We start from the raw sequence: 18,212 nt of genomic DNA, 5'->3' as shown, positions 1-18,212 counted from the left end.
GCACAAAACGTTTTTCCTGGTGTCATATCGATGATCAGAGATGCAGCTCAGAGTTGAGTGGAGATAAGCCAGGCTTATGAAGCTCTTTCCCCCAAAGCAGATGTTTCTAATACAAGTTGGTGTTAAAACTGAATGTTATTAGAGAAAAACATGTTTTTGTAAATAATTTGTTCATTCTAACGCTGTGGGATCAACTTACAAATGTACTGTGATGGCGTTCACATTTCTTCTGCCCTGAAATAAAATAAGTTAATCTTCCAAGTTGTCCGATTTGTTCACTGTACACACAGACGAGGGAAACATAGTGGTATTTATTTTTTAAATAAAACACAGTACAGTCTTTTGAAATGAATAGCTTAAAATTGAATATCCTATCTAGGACACACTTCTCCACGACGTACTGAATGTAAGGCCACTTCTGAGCTTCACTGCTCTCCAGAAGAACCTGAAAACCTTCCTCTGATCTCCTCCATGTTAATAAATCCTGCAGTTCCACACATACAAGAGTGTACCTTTTAAAGTTTATTAAATTACCTAATATGGCTTTGATTTTCTCCTGTTGGCCTTAACACAGAGAAGAAACCTGTCTGTCAGTATTTTGTCCCGCTGGTGGCCCAGAGTTCGAACGTGTCACCTTGTGACATGAACCTCCTCGTTTCCTTCCTGGACCCAGCAGCCACAGTCAGCCTACATCATCCTACAGTATACACAGTATACAGCAGCACCTTAACTTGTGCAAGTGATGTCCTACAACACTGATTTAGTACTACATACGTTCAGGCAGAAGGTTGGCATTTTACACTTGAGCAAATGACAGCACAGTCTCAAACGAGCTTTGGCAAGTGCAAAGATCAGTTTCTCACAGAAGATCTCACTCTTCATGCAGTTAAGACGAGCTCCACATTCATTCATGTCTGCTTCTCCGTTAAACAGAAGAGCTGTTTGCATTTGGCCTAACGACCCTTAAGAGGCACGAGATTCTCGTTCAGGACTTTGTGCTGTGTGGTGGATTTTACCGATCCAGACCACATGAACAATTCACAGTTGTCTGAAGGATCAGTGCCAACAACATCAAAAAGTACAAAACACCACTGCAATGTTCAGCTGCAAACAAATGGCACAAATAAGAAAGCTCAGCATTAACGTGTCAAACCAAAAAGCCTCAAAGCAACCAGTGGGACGACACACAAAGCAAACACGTTGTGGCTGTGGTCTTCAGCTCGTGTTGGTTCTGCGTATCGAGCCTCTTAGTGTTCAACATCTGGGTGTCCTCCACCCACACAATCAGCACGCGATCCGGTCCTCTCAGTTCTCACAGTGCAGTTTTTTATTCTGTCAGCACTCACTCAGTCCGACCGCAGTCAGCGTTTCGCGTCACGCAGCCGTCTCAGACGAAGGCGTTTCTGACAGGTTGGCTTTGGATCTGAGAGAAAAGAAACAAAGTCAGCGATCGCAGGGAAAGCTTCAACCTTTGCAAACAACACGGAACAGGAGAGGCGTGTCCGACCTGTTGTGGGTCAGGTGGCTCTTCACCAGGTGTCCCGCAGCCAGAGCGGCCATCAGGGACAGCTCCCCGGCCAGCACCGTGCCACAGACCACACGGGCCAGCTGCCGGGCGTTCTCGCCTGGCTGGCTGGAGCTGGTGCCCTGGACACCGAGCATCTGGAGACACAGGTGGAGTTTTACGTCAGCAAAACATCAGAAGGGACATCATCTCTATTGAAAAAGTTACACGCTTGTGTCATCAGCCAACGTCGACATCACATTTTCTAAGTCTTGAAAAGCTCTTCTGATTCATGTAGGCTGGTGAGTTTAAAAAGCTGTCATCTTTGTCTTCTTTAGTGTTCTCGATATTCCAAATGGATTTAATAAAACACAGAAGACTGACTGAAACTACTTTGAAATTAACCATATAACTCCAAACGTATCATATTTGAGTTTTTCAGCCCTTCACATGAGTAGAGTAATAATTTTTTTCGTGAAAAACCTGATGTATACAATCAGATACATGCGGTACACAGATATGATATTTGTTTGTTTGTTTGTTTGTTCAGAGGGACCAATAAAGGCTCCAAGTTCAAAGAATTGGAATTTTCTGTCAATTATTTAATGGTTTGGGCTTTACAGGGTTAACTTGTTTTAAACTGAAAAATAAACCAATACCATTGACTAAAACCATCACGTCCACTTGACAGAATGAAATAAAAGCGCTGTCAGGTGGAGTTACCTGCAGGCAGGCCTGCTGTGGCGGCAGGTTGGTGCCTCCTCCCACTGTTCCCAGCTCGATGGAGGGCATAGAGCAGCTCATGTACAGGTCCTCCCCTTCTGGACCAGCAGCCTCCATCTGAGTGATGCAGCTGGAGCTGCCCACTGTCTGAGCTGGGTCCTGAAACGAGCAAATACAGCAATATCACTCAGCAAGTAAATGTTTCAGGCTACACAGACGACCGACAAAATGCCGCTCAGGCGCCTCTTCAGTCTGAACCATCTGTCATTTTAAAAGCTCACGCGTGCTGTTCGATGCATTACCTGTCCGCAGGCGATGTAGATGGCTGCTACGATGTTAGCAGCGTGAGCATTAAAGCCTCCGATGCTGCCAGCCATCGCCGAGCCCACCAAGTTCTTGTTGATGTTCAGCTCCACCAGAGCAGCCGTACTGCTTTTCAGCACCTACCGACACAGTGAAGGGTTGTTTTGGAATGAAATAAAATGAATCGAGGCACTCGTCCCTGAGGGTTGGATTCAGCTGTCCTTACCTCCCTGACCACCCTGCTGGGGATGGTGGCCTCACACACGACAGACTTTCCGCGGCCCATGATCCAGTTGATGGCAGCAGGCTTCTTGTCAGTGCAGTAGTTGCCACTGACAGCCAGCACCTGCACATCTGGAAACTGCTGCTGCAGTCTGTGGAGAGCCTGCTCGGTCCCCTGAGAGACACAGCACACACGGACACGGTTTACAGCACTGGAGAAGGAAAACAGGAAGCAGATGACAGCGGAGGCAGAGGATCCGGTCGTACCTTGGAGAGCATGTTCATCCCCATGGCGTCTCCTGTCTGAGACTGGAAGCGAATGTACAAGTTCCTCCCAGCTAAGCTCACCAACAGCTTCTCCAGACGAGCAAACCTATGGAGAGCAAACACTCCCTTATGATCTGTAACCTTTTACACACGTGACCAAAAGAAATGCGTTCAATCATTCCATCAACGTGTCCCGTTTCTACCGACCTGCTGGTCTCGTCGAAAGCCTCTTTGATCATACTGAATCCGTCTGAGGTCTCGAGCCAGACTTTGACCTCTGCAGCCCGGCAGGCTGAGGGCAGCCTCACCACAGGACCCCTGGTCATGCTGTCAGCGAGGATCCTGCTGCGGCAACCCCCGCTCAGCTGGACAGGAAGCACAGCAGAGTCAGCACAAAACACACACACACGCTGAACAACATCTCGAGGTGGACGGCCCTCACTTACAGAAAGTGCCCTGCATCCTCTGTTAGTGCTGGCGACCAGGCAGCCTTCTGTTGTCGCCAAAGGAACATAAAACTCCTTCTCATCCAACAGAAGAGGACCTGCCACTCCCACTGGCACCGGCATGTAGCCAACGACGTTCTCACAGCAGGTGCCCATCACCTGCAGGGCGAGAGCACACAGGACACACACTCAACAGGTGCTCGGCACAGGTGTTCGGCAACAGGTGTTCGGCACACGAGGCACAGACGAGACAAATCTCACCGTCACAGTGTGAAATGTTTTTAAAGTCATAAGTAAACAGCAATAAACATGACAACACATTCAGTACCTTAGAATAGTCGTAGTATTTATAAGGCAGACAAGCCAAGGCAGATTCTACAGGCAGTTTGGGTGACAGCATTTCCCTTCTGATGGCCACGCCCCTCTCAGGTGTGTCAAGGATGGCTTCCAGTTTATAGTTCAGGATGTTACGCGAGGCTACCAGGTTCATCACCTCTTTGTCGCTAAGGAAACGGGCGCCCCTCTGGAGAACAACAAGGCAAACCTGAGATTTCTCAAACTTTTAGACAAATTTACCCTCTGCTGTGCACGTCCATCTGCTCTGGCAGCTCACCTGAGGATCTGTCAGGATGGCCATACATTCCTCCAGCGTCCTCGCCTCTGAATTACAGCCACTTTGAGGAACGCAAGGTGTCAGAGGAGACGACTCTTCAAAACAAGGAGCACAGCCGCTGTTGTCCTCTGAGGCTGCTGGTGGCTGAGGCTCATCTGAGGAGGTGGAGCTGGTTGCTAAGCTACCGTTCATAGTCTTGCAGCATTTGGGAGGTAGGAAGTCCCTCCGGCAGCAGTCCCCTGCCACCCTGGGCTTCTGAGTGGAAGGAGAGCTCATAACGGGACTCTTGAGAGACAGGGAAGACTCCGTCTCTGTGTGCTCAAAGAAGACGTACTTCACAGCCAGAAGCAGGGCGAGACCGAGGGTTATCACCTGCTCCAGGTCCATACTGGGAGAAACAAAGTCATCCATCGGTAGGCTGCTGCACAGGAGTCATTAACAAGCTGATGATTTTATGAAACAGAAAACCCTCCTCGCATGGTGCTTTTACCTGGTGAGCTTCAGAGGCAACATGGTACCACCAGATTCCAGTCTCTTAGCTACGGGTCCGTCCGCCGTGCGATTCTGACCTGGATGCTCGGCCGCCAGTCGAGTGTGAGCATGAACCAATGCCAGGCCGAGACTCTGAGGAGGACATCCCACTTAGACTGTTTACATGCTTCATTATTCTTATATTTAAAAAGCCATCGTCTATATTTATGTTTTAAAACGGCGTACACAACAGGTACACAGCTGAATACACTTTCTCACCATGATGATTTTAACCCTTTGGGTCACAGGATTGGGCTTGTTGTCCTCTTCTTCAGCCAGCACGCGGGCAAAGTGGCTCAGCTGCCAGATCGGACGGCCCTCACGACTTTCCCTGGACAGCTGTAGAACAAAACACGCATGAGCACACACAGAAAGCACATGTCCAAATCCTAACTCCCACAAGTGACATATCACCCTTACCTCCAGGACCAGGGAGACGCACGCAGGGAAGAAGGTCATGAAGACAAAGTAATTGGCCAGGACAGACATACAGCCAAAACAACACATGATCTCTAACTGAGGCACACCTGCAAAACAAGAAAAAAGATTTCATATTCCACTCAATTCATCATCATCATCATCATCACTGAGCATTCAATGTACACAACAACGCTGTCACTGTTTCAGAGTTTAACACGTACCTGACATGGTGCCAACTCCAATGACCAGACACTCAACCAGAGCGTCCAGGGTGAAGGTGGGGCCCAGGATGGCCATGCCCTGGGAGATGTTCTCCCTCACCTCCTCCTACACGCAAGACACAGGGTCAGTGACACCTCAGCGACGTTCTTAATGTGAAGCAACAGGCCTCATTTCAGTCACGGTTCACACATACACCAAAAGAAAGTGTGTGCCTTTACCTGAGAGTTTGAGCTCAGGGCAAATTTAGCCAATGCACAAGCTTTGGACAGATCAATGAGCAGGAGAAAGAAGGGCAGAGCTTCACTGCAGGGAACAGAGACAAAGAGGGAAAGATGGTGTCAGTATTTCACTGCAGACTTCAGTAGTTCCACTGCAGTTCTTGTGTGTCCTCTGTGACAAGCTTCAGGATCATTTTTATATCACAATTCAATCAAACTACTCCGATTAACTGATTAATTTGAAAGGGCAGCACAACATTTAAGTGGCCATAACGAGTCGCATGTCGAAACGCTTACTTGAGACCCGTCAGCTCCTTCCCAAAGAAGTGGATCACCACTGTACTGAAAACAAAGCTGGAAAATACTGTAAATAACCCTGCAATACCTGTAGGAAGAGGAAAAAAGAAAGATTAAACATACAGACAAAGCTAGGAGACACACACAGCAGAACAAGCTAACATCCCATCACACTGACCCAGTATATATTTGGATCCCAGTTGCCGTAGGTTCTTGAACTGGAAATAGATGTAAACGATGGCCATGCAGCGTGTGACAGTGAGGATGATGATATCACTGCTGTGGACTTTCTGTAAGCAAACAAACAGAGATGCTGTCAGTGTCACTTTTCCTTGCATACATCGTGGATGACCTCCTCGAAGGCGCGCTCACCTCCTCCTCCACTTTGGGGCACTCGTTCCAGCTGCACATCTGGCTGCTGGCTGCCAGGCTGTTCATGGACATCAGGCAAACGGTGAGAGCGAGGGTGCCCACTATAACCTCCCACGGATGGGAGGCCACCAGCAGGCCATGGAGCCTGAACAGACGAGCCAACATGGTCTCAGGACGCCTTCCTGCTTCCTATCGTCACAGCCTCACCTGGAAGGCATAAAGGTGAAGCATGAGAACATCACCCCGTCAAAGAGACAACATACAGTTAATTTGACAGTGAGACAGACAGAGATTGCTTTCACTGATTGGCCGCCTAATGACTCTATGTTTCTAAGCCTTCTCTGATAACTGTGTTATTGTTATAGCCTTTACATGATGGCTAACTAGCTACCGTGAGACACCGGCTTTTAGTGGGAAATCTGCAAAATAACTGAGCTGTTCTCTTTGACATTTAAAAAAAAAACATATCTTAGGTTTCTGACGATGGGTGGGACTCGCAGCAAATGGCTGTCTGCCGACTGTGTTGCCGTTTTCTTGTGTTAGCACTGGCGGTGTCGGACGGAGGATACCGTTAGCTATGGTTAGCATTAGCCACAATAGCTGTCACACCCAGACTGAGTTACACAGCCTCCAGCCGCCAAGGTCATTCCGCCCCACCGTCTCACAGCACGTTTACAGTTACGGTCTAATAAAAACAATAAACTCACGTACCTCCGAATGTCAGCTTCCCAGAGGTCAGAGAATCATTTCTACAACGATAACGCCCCTTCACAAAGTGCTTAGCCAGTTACTTCATCTCGATATAACGTAACCAACATGGCGATCAGGAAATACGTCATGTGAGCGTCACTTAAAGTGCGTCACGGGGCGTGGCCAGAGGGGAAGCGGCGGTGATCGCTGTGACAACGGCACACCGTCGACTTATTTTTTGTGTATTTTTGTTTAATTTTAAGGGTTTTCATTACATATCATATTATTTTATTATACGACCCCTAAATTCATTCAATGTTTATTTTTGCGACGTGATTATGTATGCAATAATTGTAGTTGTTTTAGAGTTTAGTAATGCATTATTGTGCTTTATAACAATTAATCTTGAAGTTATACGTATAATATATCAATATAAGCATCGTGTTAGATATTATTATGATATAAAAAAATAAGGGGGAGGTTTAGATTGCTCCCGTGTTATATATGCATTATTATATCACTCACAAGTGAATTATCCGTCCAGAAGTTTCACTTGGAACAAACTTCTCCAACCTTTTGTATTTCTTTAAAATAATTTCTCAGCAACAAAGCTTATAATACGGCCATTCAGAATTTACTCCAGTAATCCTGTTTGGGCTGTTTGATCTGTATGCATACAGTACAGGTATGTGTGCGGTAGGTTTCTCTAAAACCTGAGTCACTCCGCCAGAAGAACGCACATGATGTAATGTGGCCGCAGGCAAAGCTTTCATCTTTCCATCTTAATGCAAACACACCTGCTCGCCTCACAGTGAGACTCTTTACTCCATACTGAGCTCTTTGTGGGATCCTCTCTCAGTTTGGTTTAGTCAAATCAGAGGACGTAAAACACAGCGATCAGGCTGCACAGAGCTGTCTTTTGTGGTGTTTGTATTTATGTGTAACCCCTCCCCACACACACACACCTGCCTACCTGTCTGAACTGACCTGTTGAATTTGTGTGTTTTTTTTCTTCTAATGCATCTGCTAAAAAAATAGAGAATACTACATATGTTTTTTTTAACTTCCACGAGATTCTTCTAAATTGGATGAAAATTTGCGCACGGCCGAACTCTTCACCCGTCTTGTACATGTTGGTAACGCAGAATATGGATCTGAGTACACATCAGCTCTTTTTCAGGAAACAAAGGACTTGGCTCCTCTTTATTGCTTACATCACAAAGTGTTCATGCTTGACAGAAGAAAGTGTAAAGCGTTAAATCACAGCGTCCTTCCTGTGCCAGAGTCTGAATGAAACTTGGACAAATTAAAACCAGGAAATGTGTCTTACGCCGTCAGTTTATTTTCATGTGGAGTCAGTGTGACGTGTTGGAGGCAGTTTGAAGCCGTGAGCTCGTGAGTCTCACTGCTCCAGTCTCACGTGTTTTGCATTGAAATTTCACTTTGGGAAAACATTTTATGAACGTCCGTGTGTGTTTGTCATTGACTGAAAGTCTGTGTCCTCCACTAAAAAGTCAGGGATTTTTTTGCCTCAATCACAGGACACAACGGAATGTCAGGGCTGCTGCGCTTTCCCCTTCATTAAATACACGAACCTGGTCAACCCAATGCAACAAGTTTAACAAGTTACAACAGGTCTGTCTCAGTGTGTATTTTCACTGTTTCTACAGGGAATGCTTCAGTTTGACTGACTTTTATTTGTTTGCACATTATAAATATGTGATGGGGAGGTGTAGAAACCCTCCCTCCAGTGCACATCACTATTCGTTAAAGAAAGGAAGAAAACTTGAGAGGGAGCGCGAGGGAGAGAAGCAAGAGAAACGGCCCACACATCCATACATGTTTCCCATGCACAAAGTAATTAAATGAAACTGTCCCTCTTCTTTAAGTGAGTTCAGGTGACTCCAGCCACGGGCTTTTCATTCGTCGCCTCTAATCAGCTGCAGGCAGCTGTGCAGTTTGCGCACAGATTGGCCTATTCACTGTGACAGTATGCTTGCATGTAAAGGTGCCTTTTGATTAAAAACACGCCTGAGATAACATAAGCACGAGCATATCTGCAGATCTGAGCAGTAATTAGCGCAGCTCGTTCGCTTCGCTTCGCTGAGCCCCTCCCTTCCTCTTTCCGGTTTGTGCAGCGCTGCTTTCCCCTTCAACAGAGACTCAAAACATAAGCTGCACCTCAGACTCATCCTTTAACTGTCTGTGCTTTCGATAATCTCATTCTCGGATTGATTAATGGAGAGTTGGTTCAAGGTGTTGTTGACAGGAGATGTCGCACCTGCCGTGCGTAAAAAGGTGAAAGGTGAGTTAAATGTTCCCTCTCCATGACATCGGTAAGTTGCCTCTCAGGTTTTTTGTCTGCGTAGCAAAAGAAGCAGGTGTATGACATCTGGATTCGCCCTCTTTCTTTAAACATCTGGAAGGTTGTGACCTGGTGACTGGTCTGCGAGGCGTCCGGCTGACGCGCCTGTGGAGCAAGGTGAGCTAACGGAACACTATTCCCAGTGCGTGTTTCAGTTTAAATATGGAACAAATAAGATTTAAAATTTTATGTCCTGACAAGACATGCAACTTGATAAAAAAAAAAAAGATTTTACGGACTCAGAATTGTAGATAACAAATGTGATTGGTTTGGAGTTTTTATACCTTGCTATCTCAGAGGGTGAGCACCTCAGGTGTTGCCTGAGGAGGTGCAGGTGGGGGGTAAACTGAAAACCAGCTCACCTACCAGCCGAGGTGGCTGTAGAGGATGATGGATCTGGTGACATCTGAACTGTCACAAAGGAGAGAACGAAACTCCAGTCACTACAAAACTTGACTGAGAGCTCCTGCACAGCACACACCACATCAAAACTGCATGTTGCTGCTCTTAACTGCAGAGCCGTGTGCCAGCTGTGGAGACGGCAGCTTTCTCAAGAATATGATGGAAGTGGATGGCATTTCACTCGAAAAGAACACGTGTTCATAGAGTTAGTGGGTGTAGCCCGCTAGAAAGTTATGAAACTTTTATCTTGGGTTATCTTGAGACAGCAGGTAACGATTTCCAGTAAGAGACACTTCTGCTGAGCTGAGATGGATAAACACTGCAGGTAAGAGGACAAACTTTTGATTTGGGGGTTGAACTGTCCCTTTAAAAGTCATTTCATGACTTTCTAACTCGCTATGTTCTGAAAGTGAATTAGAGTTAGACAGTTTCAGCAGCAGCTCCACGTGTTGACTGCCACACACTTTGTGACATGTGCTGACTCACATTAGACTATGCTATAGACAAAAGTATTTGGACACATCTTTATTGTTGAATTCAGGGGTGTTATGGGGCTGTCTCTCAGGGTTTGGGCTCGGCCCCTGACCTCCAGTGAACAGAAATCTTAATGCTTCAGCATACCAAGACATTTTGGACAATGCTATGCTTCCAACTTTGAGATTGTGAGCCAGGCCTTTCGGTCCAACATCAGTGTGTGACCTCACAAATGCTCTACTGCATGAATGGGCACAAATTCCCACAGAAACACTCCAACATGTTGTGGAAAGCCTTCACAGAAGAGTGGAAGCTGTTAGAGCTGCAAAGCTGTCTGTGAGTTGTTGGAGTAATGGTCAGATGTCCCAGTAGTTTTGTCTACATAATGTATGTATGCATGCATGTAGATTGTCACCTATTTATTCTCCAACTCCTTGTTGTATCTACACATGTGCATTGGTAGGTCTTGTGCTGGTACACCAAATAATTACCCTACAAACTGGGAAGAAATATGTTACAAATTAATGTAAGATAACCATGTGGAGCCTGGGTCTCACATCTCACCACCACATTACGTTAGTTTTGGTTTCTGTTCCTCCTCTACCTGTTTCCTCTCTCACCACAGGATGACTGGAAGATGTTTGGTCCTGAGACACAGAAAAAGGTTCCTCCCTTCGCTCCTGTCACTGCTGACTGTATGTGTCCTGCTGGTGATCAGCGTGATGTTCAGCTACATCACAGAGTCTTTACCTCCCCAAACTGCTTCAAAGCACAGTCAGACTTTGCACAAACACAATATTAACTGTTCGGCCATATACGACATGGACCCGGTGGAGGTGGGTAAATCGCTGATCATCAGAAGGAAGCAGATGGTGGAGGACACGGATGAAAGTGTGATTAACCTCACCTCAGACTGCCCGGTATTCATCGAGTCCCGAGGTTATGATGACGTGTGTGTCTCAGAGGAGGAGAAAGACTTTCCTCTTGCTTATTCAGTGGTTGTGCACAAATCTGCATGGATGGTAGAGAGACTGATCAGGGCCACGTACTCGCCCAGTAACATCTACTGCATCCACTACGATCAAAAGTCTTCCACTCAGTTCATCGCAGCCATGGAGGGCGTAGCCCGCTGTTTGCCCAACGTCTTCATCGCCTCCAAGCGAGAGTCCATCTTTTACGCAAGCATCAGCCGACTGAAAGCCGACCTCAACTGTCTGTCGGACCTTTTGAGCTCAGAGGTCAAGTGGAAGTATGTCATCAACCTCTGCGGGCAGGATTTCCCCCTCAGGTCCAATATCGAGCTGGTGTCTGAACTAAAGAGGCTTAAAGGAGCCAATATGCTGGAGACGAGCCGGCCCACGGATAGTAAGAAGGAGAGGTTCACCTTTCACCATGAGCTGAGAGACGCCAGCTTTGAGTATCAAAAACTGCCAGTGAAAACGCAGCAGAGGAAGAGCCCGCCGCCGCATGGGATCGAGGTGTTCTCCGGGAACGCCTACTTTGTCTTGACGCGGGAGTTCATCGAACACACAGAGAACTCGGTTGTGGTGAAAGATTTTCTGGCCTGGTCAGAGGACACCTACTCCCCTGATGAACACTTCTGGGCCACACTTGTGCGACTGCCAGGTGTACCCGGCGAGGTGCCCAGATCCCAGCCTGATATCACAGACCTGATGAGTAAGACCAGGCTGGTGAAGTGGCAGTACCTGGAGGGGAACCTGTACCCGCCGTGCACAGGGGGTCACGTTCGCAGCGTTTGTATTTATGGCGCCGCCGAACTGCGCTGGCTACTCGACTATGGTCACTGGTTTGCCAATAAGTTCGATCCCAAAGTGGACCCCGTCATCATCCAGTGCCTCGAGGAGCAGCTGGAGGAAAGACACAAGCTATTCCAATCAGTGACCTCTAAGAACTGTCGTCAGGGTTACACAAACGTAAAGCAGCAACGATTAGTCGATTAATCGCTCGATAGTTGAGACCTCCTTTGAAGTTTGATAAAACAAAGAAAAGGTTTTTTTTCTCACTAACATTCAGTCTCATCTCAGCCAGTTGAAGAGGCTGTAATTATTTTATTAATGTTAAAAGCCAGCGTGAATGTGTACTTTATATTCCTGTCTTTTCAGAAACAATGTCTCTGTTGCTCAGGATAATCCGGACAGCTGACTGTGAACTCTTTTCATCAGAGCTACTTTCTTTGGAGGAAACAGTCAGCCACCATAAGACGAAACATTTTTTACATCTGGCAGGTGATTAAATGGGGCTTGTCCACACTGTCCTTCAGATTTTAATTAGCCCACAGTTTTAGATTCATTTTGATGTGGGCTCAAAATCCACAATGTTCTGAACGGCTGATAAAATGTACCTGTCATGAAGTCGTGTGGGCCTGTTTACTTCAGTCCAACGTGATGTGAACAGAGGAGTGTTTGCTTCTGAACGATGTGGTCCTTCCCACAACACAGAACGGAACAGAAACTCTCATTAGGAAATGAAGCTTTTTCTTTGTAACAACCCAGACAATCAAATACTTAAATCAAATCAAATACGTAAATAACATAAATTCATCTGCAGTTTTTCTGCCAGGCAGTAACTTGAAATAAAGTTGTCTGACCTCATAACAAACCATCTACATGGTGTTGTTAAACGCAGATGTGCTGTCATGTTAATGTTTTGAGTGGAAGTTGCAGATTGTGTGAAAGAGGAACAGCTTCAGACAAAGTGCTTCATGTTATCACAGACTGAGCCGAGTGTTTGCTGTAATCAACTTAATAATTGTGCTACAGTAGCTGAAGGTTAAAAATCCCCTCCAGGAACATTTGAAGACAAATATTTCACCTTCAGGAGTCGACTGTGAAAACATCCAGAGTCAAACTCTGCATGTACTCTCACTCGCTCCGCGCCGTGACGCGTTCAAGTGAAGTAAGACCGAGCAAAACTCTTTAAGAGTTGGGGGACAGTTTAAACTCCACCACATTATAACACGATAACGAGTCATAGCGTGGCTCTTTGTCAAGTCTCAAGCGCTAGTTTCAGTAACTTAAAGGTCCAAATGTGAAGGATTTAGTGCCATCTAGTGGCGAGGCTGTAGAGTGCAACCCGCTGAACACCCCTTGCATTTGGTTTGTCCATTCTAGGTAGAAACATGGCGGACTCTGCGGAAGAGGAAACAGAAATGTATGAATGTAATGTAATGTGTCCAATGTAAAGAAAACTCAACAGTTCTCAACAGCATCAGGTGGCTGTACAATATGAAAACTTAGGAATATCCATAATCCATTTCAGCACCTAAATCCTACACTCTGGACCTCTAAATGTTACATCACAACCTGAATTCAGTGTAACCCTAAAACAAGAAAGTTTGTGGCGAGTCGGCCGCCATCTTGTGTCCTGCTTTGAAACGGGAGGGGAAGCAGCGCTGACTGAATATGAATATGAACATATTGTGTTTTTCAACTGAAGTTAAGCTGTCGGGGAAAGTTTTATGTCTTCTGCTGTACCAGTGTCGAAGATCTCACATATTTCACATTTTAAGTACCCAGTTGGTTGCATCGCTCAGATGTGGAAATGAAGGGACGTCACTGTGAACGTCTCAGCGACTTTCTTGGTTTCGTGACCACTGTGGGAACTTTTCCTGCTCTGGGAAACACTGGACAGGTCCTATTAAACTACAGTCATTATGTCATCGAACGGAAAACCTACTTGAAAACATTTAGCAGGGAAACAGGAAGTTGTCTAAAATGTCCAACAATGGGGCGGAAAGGAAAGTATAATCTTAGTGAACTCTGAAGTGCAGGCCTGCTTCTCTGCATTGTGAAGTTTAACAGAAATGTGTTGAGAGATGAGGTTTTAATTATCTGAACGCTGTAAGTTTGGGTTCCACTTTGATGAGCAGTTGTTCTCTCTCATCTCTCATCACATCAACGCCAGTCAGCACTGCGAGTTAGGAGGGAAAAAACCCATCAAACCGTCATTTTAGCGGCAAGAGACTGAAGGATTAAAGGTTGTGAGGTGGAGGACTGACTGAATGACTCCAGGGCGTCGACACGCAGACCGAAGGAGAAACAAAACAGGTGTGTTCACACCTCCGGATCACATTCCTCCGTTAGTTAAAAAACATGCTGCACTGCCCTGATGGAGCCCTGTGGGGTTATTGTGTTTCCAGTCAATTATTAATTACCGGATAACACGAGAAGCGGCCGAGGCAGGTGTTTGTCTTCAGGTTCTCTGCTGGCTGTCTTACGATGCTCGGCTGATGGTTTGCGAAGTGACAGAATCCACATACTTCTGCACTCACCTGAAAGCCACAGTGGCAGGAAACTGATGAGACTGTTAGAGTTTGGAGCTGCGGCGGTGATACGAAGGCCTCCGAGCTGAGGACGTGAAGAACGAGTTGTGTGATCAAGTCAAGTCAAGATCAAGAACCTGTGCAAACCCGCAGCAGTCCAGCAGCACCCTTATGGACGAACCACACATGGAGCAGCTCTGACTCTCAGAGGACTCGTATTGGTGGCAGTTTGTTCAATTTAATCACGACTGTCATGACGTTTGCCAGTGATTGTGTTGTGTGTGGCTGGCAGTCGTAGTATAGCAAATCTCTGACACATATTTTTCATATTTTATTTTTTAATAAATTAGGCGGGCATTTTGAGCATATGTTTAATTAATTTATTTTATTTATTCATTTTATCTGAGAGGGAAAGCAGGTATTTTTAACTAAGTAAGTAATATTTTGCCACTTTCTGGTGTGCCCGGGCTTTAAAACTCTTACTAAATGATCCTTAAAGATGTTTTCTTTACTTAAATTGGTGCATATTTAGTCTTTAATATTTAACACTATGGAGAAATGCTGCTCCAGAGAAGCCCAGTAATTATATTCAACATTATCATTTGCCAGTGTCAGTCTCACAGTGAAGTGAACACATACGAAGTCGTGAAAATAACTCTCACAAGTGAATAATCACCTCTTAATTGTTCTGCCGCTGAGATGCGTCCCAAGTCACATAATAACACATTTTCACTGTTTATGACTGAAAACAAAAGACAACCAAGCAACAGTCTGGGATTTCAAACTTCTCGCTGTAAGAAGATGTTGAAGCGAAGTGTTGGTTTGTGGCTTGATTTTCCACGCAGCTGCAGGCCTTCGAGTGCGAGCTGTTTCAACACATGCAGTCTGCTGTGACCGCCGAGACGCCTCAGGACTGGACTGTGACTTTGTCAGGCTGTTGCTTCACAGGCAGCACTTGGCGGTTTCTGGGCTGACATTTAGCTCGACATCTCTTACGTAATCACGGGGTTATGTTCAGGGCTTCCGTTCAAAACGACAGCATCCTGTTCTCGTCACTGTCTTTAACCCAACAGCAGCAGCTTTTCCATCTCCTTATTGCTGTAGTGGAGCATCTGTAACCTCTTGTGGACTGAATAAATGCTGTCTCTTTCTGTTGTGCACTTTATCATCTTCCTCCCTGTTGTCTGGGTGGTCAGGCCTGCGCCTCGTCTTCATCCTCACTTCAGCGTCAGCTCTTTTCATACAGCAGTCACACTTCTGCTCTTCCCACTTTGGATCTTTGTCTCCTTCTCGCTGTGTGACGAGACCTTCACGTGCGAGTTGCAACACATTTTAACTATTTTTGACATGAGCCTTGTGTCTGCATGTGTGGCGTGATGAGCCGTTTGTCAGTCAAGGACTCAGATGAAAACTCAAGCTGCCGTGGGGTTTGTTTTCTTGTTGACACTTTGTGGTGAAGAAGGTGAGTCGCGTCAGAAGTCTCAAATAGCTCTGGGTGGCCTCCGACTAACCACGTGTCCCACGTGTGTCGAGTTTCCACCTGAGCTGCTTTGCTCTGCATCGAGCACAAGACTCACGCTAATGTTTCTCATGAAGAAGAACTGCTTCGACTTGGTTTCAATCCCTCTAAGTCTAGTCTCGGTCTCTTGTGACTCGATCATGACTTGGTCCCGGTTTAGGTGGTCTTGACTACAGCACTGCCTGGTCGTTCCTGGATGACGCCCTCGTCTTGGCCTGTGAGAACTGCAAGTAAAGTAGAAAACCGGGCCGAATGTAGTTCAGGTGTGAGATATTTGTTCAGGTAGCTCCAGTTGCGCAGTCCAGGCCGAAACCTCAGAGTCGTGTGGGGTCTGAGCTCTGCTGTCAAACATTATTGCATTCAGCCTTATGGTTTAGTTGTGCTGTAAAGGCAGCAGCTCCTCTCTGACAAAGGGTGTGATGTGAACGTGATTGTAAAGATGTCGTTCCACCTGTTGTGTCTTCAGTACAGTATGTCTTGCTATTAAGGGTGTGGGGGTGGGTGTGTGTGAGATCATTTGAATGTTGCAAGCTGTCATGAGTCTATTATGTGTAGACTTTGTATCATGTGATGTGATGGTGACAAAAGTCTGCAGTTTGGGGTGGGGGTGGGTGAAGCAACAAAGTGCACAGTGCACTTCCTGTTTCCGTAGACTTAAAGTACCACAGGTAAGTTTCATACCTATCATACCTATCATATCAACAGCATCATAATTCATTCAGATTGCACGTATGTGAGCTGTTCAGCTGGTGGCGGCTGCCGAGCGACCGAGCGAGCCGTCAGCCACAACAAAATTTGTGGTGACAAAATCCCAATTTTTTTAAATTTTGGAGTTAATAAAGTATTTCCAGATCAGTCCGGGGCCTCGGGGCCTTTGGAGAGTTTGAGGAGCTGTATGGAGCCTTCCATCTGTCCATTTTGTATAGCTTATCCGTCAGGGTCGCAGCGGGGCTCGGGGCCTATCCCAGCTGACTGCGGGCGAGAGGTGGGCTTCACCCTGGACTGGGCAGGGCTGACACACAAAGACAGATGACCACGCACACACACACACTCACACCTAGAGGCAACGTAGAGTAGCTAACTAATTAACTAATGGAAACTGGTGAAACCGGAGAAAGGGCCCAGACCGGGATTCGAACCTGGAACCCTCTTGCTATGAGCCATTTTAAGTTTATGTTTAGGTATTTAAGTATTTCTTAATCATTTAATTTATGCCTCCTCGTTTATGAAAGGACTCATTTGGGAAATTCTAAAGGTTGCGAACAACAGCTCAGAAGCTTACTAATTAACACGTCATTTGTTAATTATACTGTTTGTTTTGATGTGTCAGCGACGGAAGAGAAGCATCAACCTCAGACAAGAAGTGAGTCAGTGTACTTCCCAAAATCTAAAGCGCTGAAAACATAAAGCTGTGTGCTCTCTGACAGCATGTACAGTAAAGACAAAGACAAGCTCCCCAAAACTCAAAATTCAATTTATCTTCTCTGAGATGTTCTTTCAAACGAGTCATTCACATGATTCTGGCTCCTGTGAGCTCGCTTTTATTTGACTTTTTAATTCGTTTTGTTTGCTTTTATTCCATCTAGTGGCCTTCACACAAAAAATGTGTGAGGTTTTAACTAAATATTTGACTGGATAAAAAAAGGCACCAGAAAGGATACACCTGAATTACAACTCAGATCTCTTCACTGCTGCTTAATACAGGCCTTGTGTGTGTGTGTGTGTGCGCGTGTGTGTGTGTGTGTGTGTGCGCCCGCGCGTGTGTGCAGTGGCGATCTGAATCCACTTGGTGGCGCTGTGGCCGTGTGTCAGCGTGAGGCTCTGCGCGCTTTCTGCTGCTTCCTCTTTTGTCTTACTTCAGGGAAAACGAGTCACGTTGTCAGGATTCGGGCTCGTGTGTGCGCGCGTGCTGACTGTGGACGTGAAGGGAAGTGATGAAAGGTGGACGGAAGGTGGCGTCCCAGCCGAATCCTTCAGTCAATTTAAGACTGAACTGGATCAGACGTCAGTCCACTTAAACGTAAACTCTGGTTTGTAACGTCAGAGTTCCAAATGCTGTGACGTTACTCAACCAGACTTTCACGTGCTTCTGCGCGTTTTGAACATGTCATTGCTCATTCCCAAGCAGTTCATAATCTTGTTTTGTCGTGATATACTACTTTTTCTTTGTCTGTTTTCTGCATTTAATGTGGAAACAGAAAATATGTGAGGAATAAGTAGAGAAGAAGAGAAGTAAACGTGACAAACAAATAAAAGTTTGATATCACCCTGACCTGCTGACGTGCTGCAGCCGCGCGTGAATCAAACGCTGCACGTGAACGGCTGCTCGTGTGCTTCTTTTT

General features: G+C 46.1%; 2 protein-coding genes across 3 annotated transcripts; one reads left to right on the top strand and one right to left on the bottom strand.

Moving 5' to 3' along the window:
• Window positions 1-292: 292 nt before the first annotated feature.
• Window positions 293-7,003, bottom strand: LOC124051309 (3-hydroxy-3-methylglutaryl-coenzyme A reductase-like). Its single transcript, XM_046374555.1, has 19 exons — window positions 6,850-7,003; window positions 6,139-6,345; window positions 5,945-6,056; window positions 5,767-5,854; window positions 5,470-5,554; window positions 5,251-5,356; window positions 5,030-5,136; window positions 4,829-4,948; window positions 4,569-4,702; window positions 4,079-4,466; window positions 3,794-3,988; window positions 3,466-3,624; window positions 3,227-3,384; window positions 3,020-3,125; window positions 2,757-2,927; window positions 2,530-2,670; window positions 2,228-2,386; window positions 1,508-1,662; window positions 293-1,423 (listed from the first exon to the last, which is right to left on the bottom strand). Exons 2-19 carry the CDS (start codon window positions 6,301-6,303, stop codon window positions 1,375-1,377), a joined length of 2,598 nt encoding a protein of 865 aa, XP_046230511.1. The 5' UTR covers window positions 6,304-6,345; window positions 6,850-7,003; the 3' UTR covers window positions 293-1,374.
• A 1,928-nt stretch (window positions 7,004-8,931) lies between these two features.
• Window positions 8,932-12,441, top strand: LOC124051915 (beta-1,3-galactosyl-O-glycosyl-glycoprotein beta-1,6-N-acetylglucosaminyltransferase 4-like). Of its 2 annotated transcripts, XM_046375703.1 has the most exons (4): window positions 8,932-9,133; window positions 9,255-9,310; window positions 9,862-9,920; window positions 10,695-12,441. In XM_046375703.1, exons 3-4 carry the CDS (start codon window positions 9,904-9,906, stop codon window positions 12,028-12,030), a joined length of 1,353 nt encoding a protein of 450 aa, XP_046231659.1. In that variant the 5' UTR covers window positions 8,932-9,133; window positions 9,255-9,310; window positions 9,862-9,903; the 3' UTR covers window positions 12,031-12,441. The 2 variants fall into 2 exon arrangements, with proteins under 2 accessions (XP_046231659.1, XP_046231660.1); XM_046375704.1 differs by lacking the exon at window positions 9,862-9,920 and having other exon boundaries at window positions 8,934-9,133.
• The last annotated feature ends 5,771 nt before the right edge of the window (window positions 12,442-18,212 follow it).

Source organism: Scatophagus argus, chromosome 20 (genome assembly GCF_020382885.2).
Source record: "Scatophagus argus isolate fScaArg1 chromosome 20, fScaArg1.pri, whole genome shotgun sequence".
Taxonomy (NCBI): domain Eukaryota; kingdom Metazoa; phylum Chordata; class Actinopteri; family Scatophagidae; genus Scatophagus; species Scatophagus argus.
The sequence above is the reverse complement of the archived record's forward strand: the minus strand, read 5'-3'. Positions and strand labels throughout refer to the sequence as shown.

Excerpts from the sequence above, each read along its gene's own strand:
- LOC124051309 (XM_046374555.1), bottom strand. The coding sequence starts at position 6,303 with ATGTTGGCTCGTCTGTTCAGGCTCCATGGCCTGCTGGTGGCCTCCCAT. Across the intron at positions 4,703-4,828 it reads AAAGGGTTAAAATCATCATG|AGTCTCGGCCTGGCATTGGT; the intron begins GTGAGAAAGTGT and ends TGTCCTCCTCAG. Across the intron at positions 3,625-3,793 it reads AATACTACGACTATTCTAAG|GTGATGGGCACCTGCTGTGA; the intron begins GTACTGAATGTG and ends CTCGCCCTGCAG.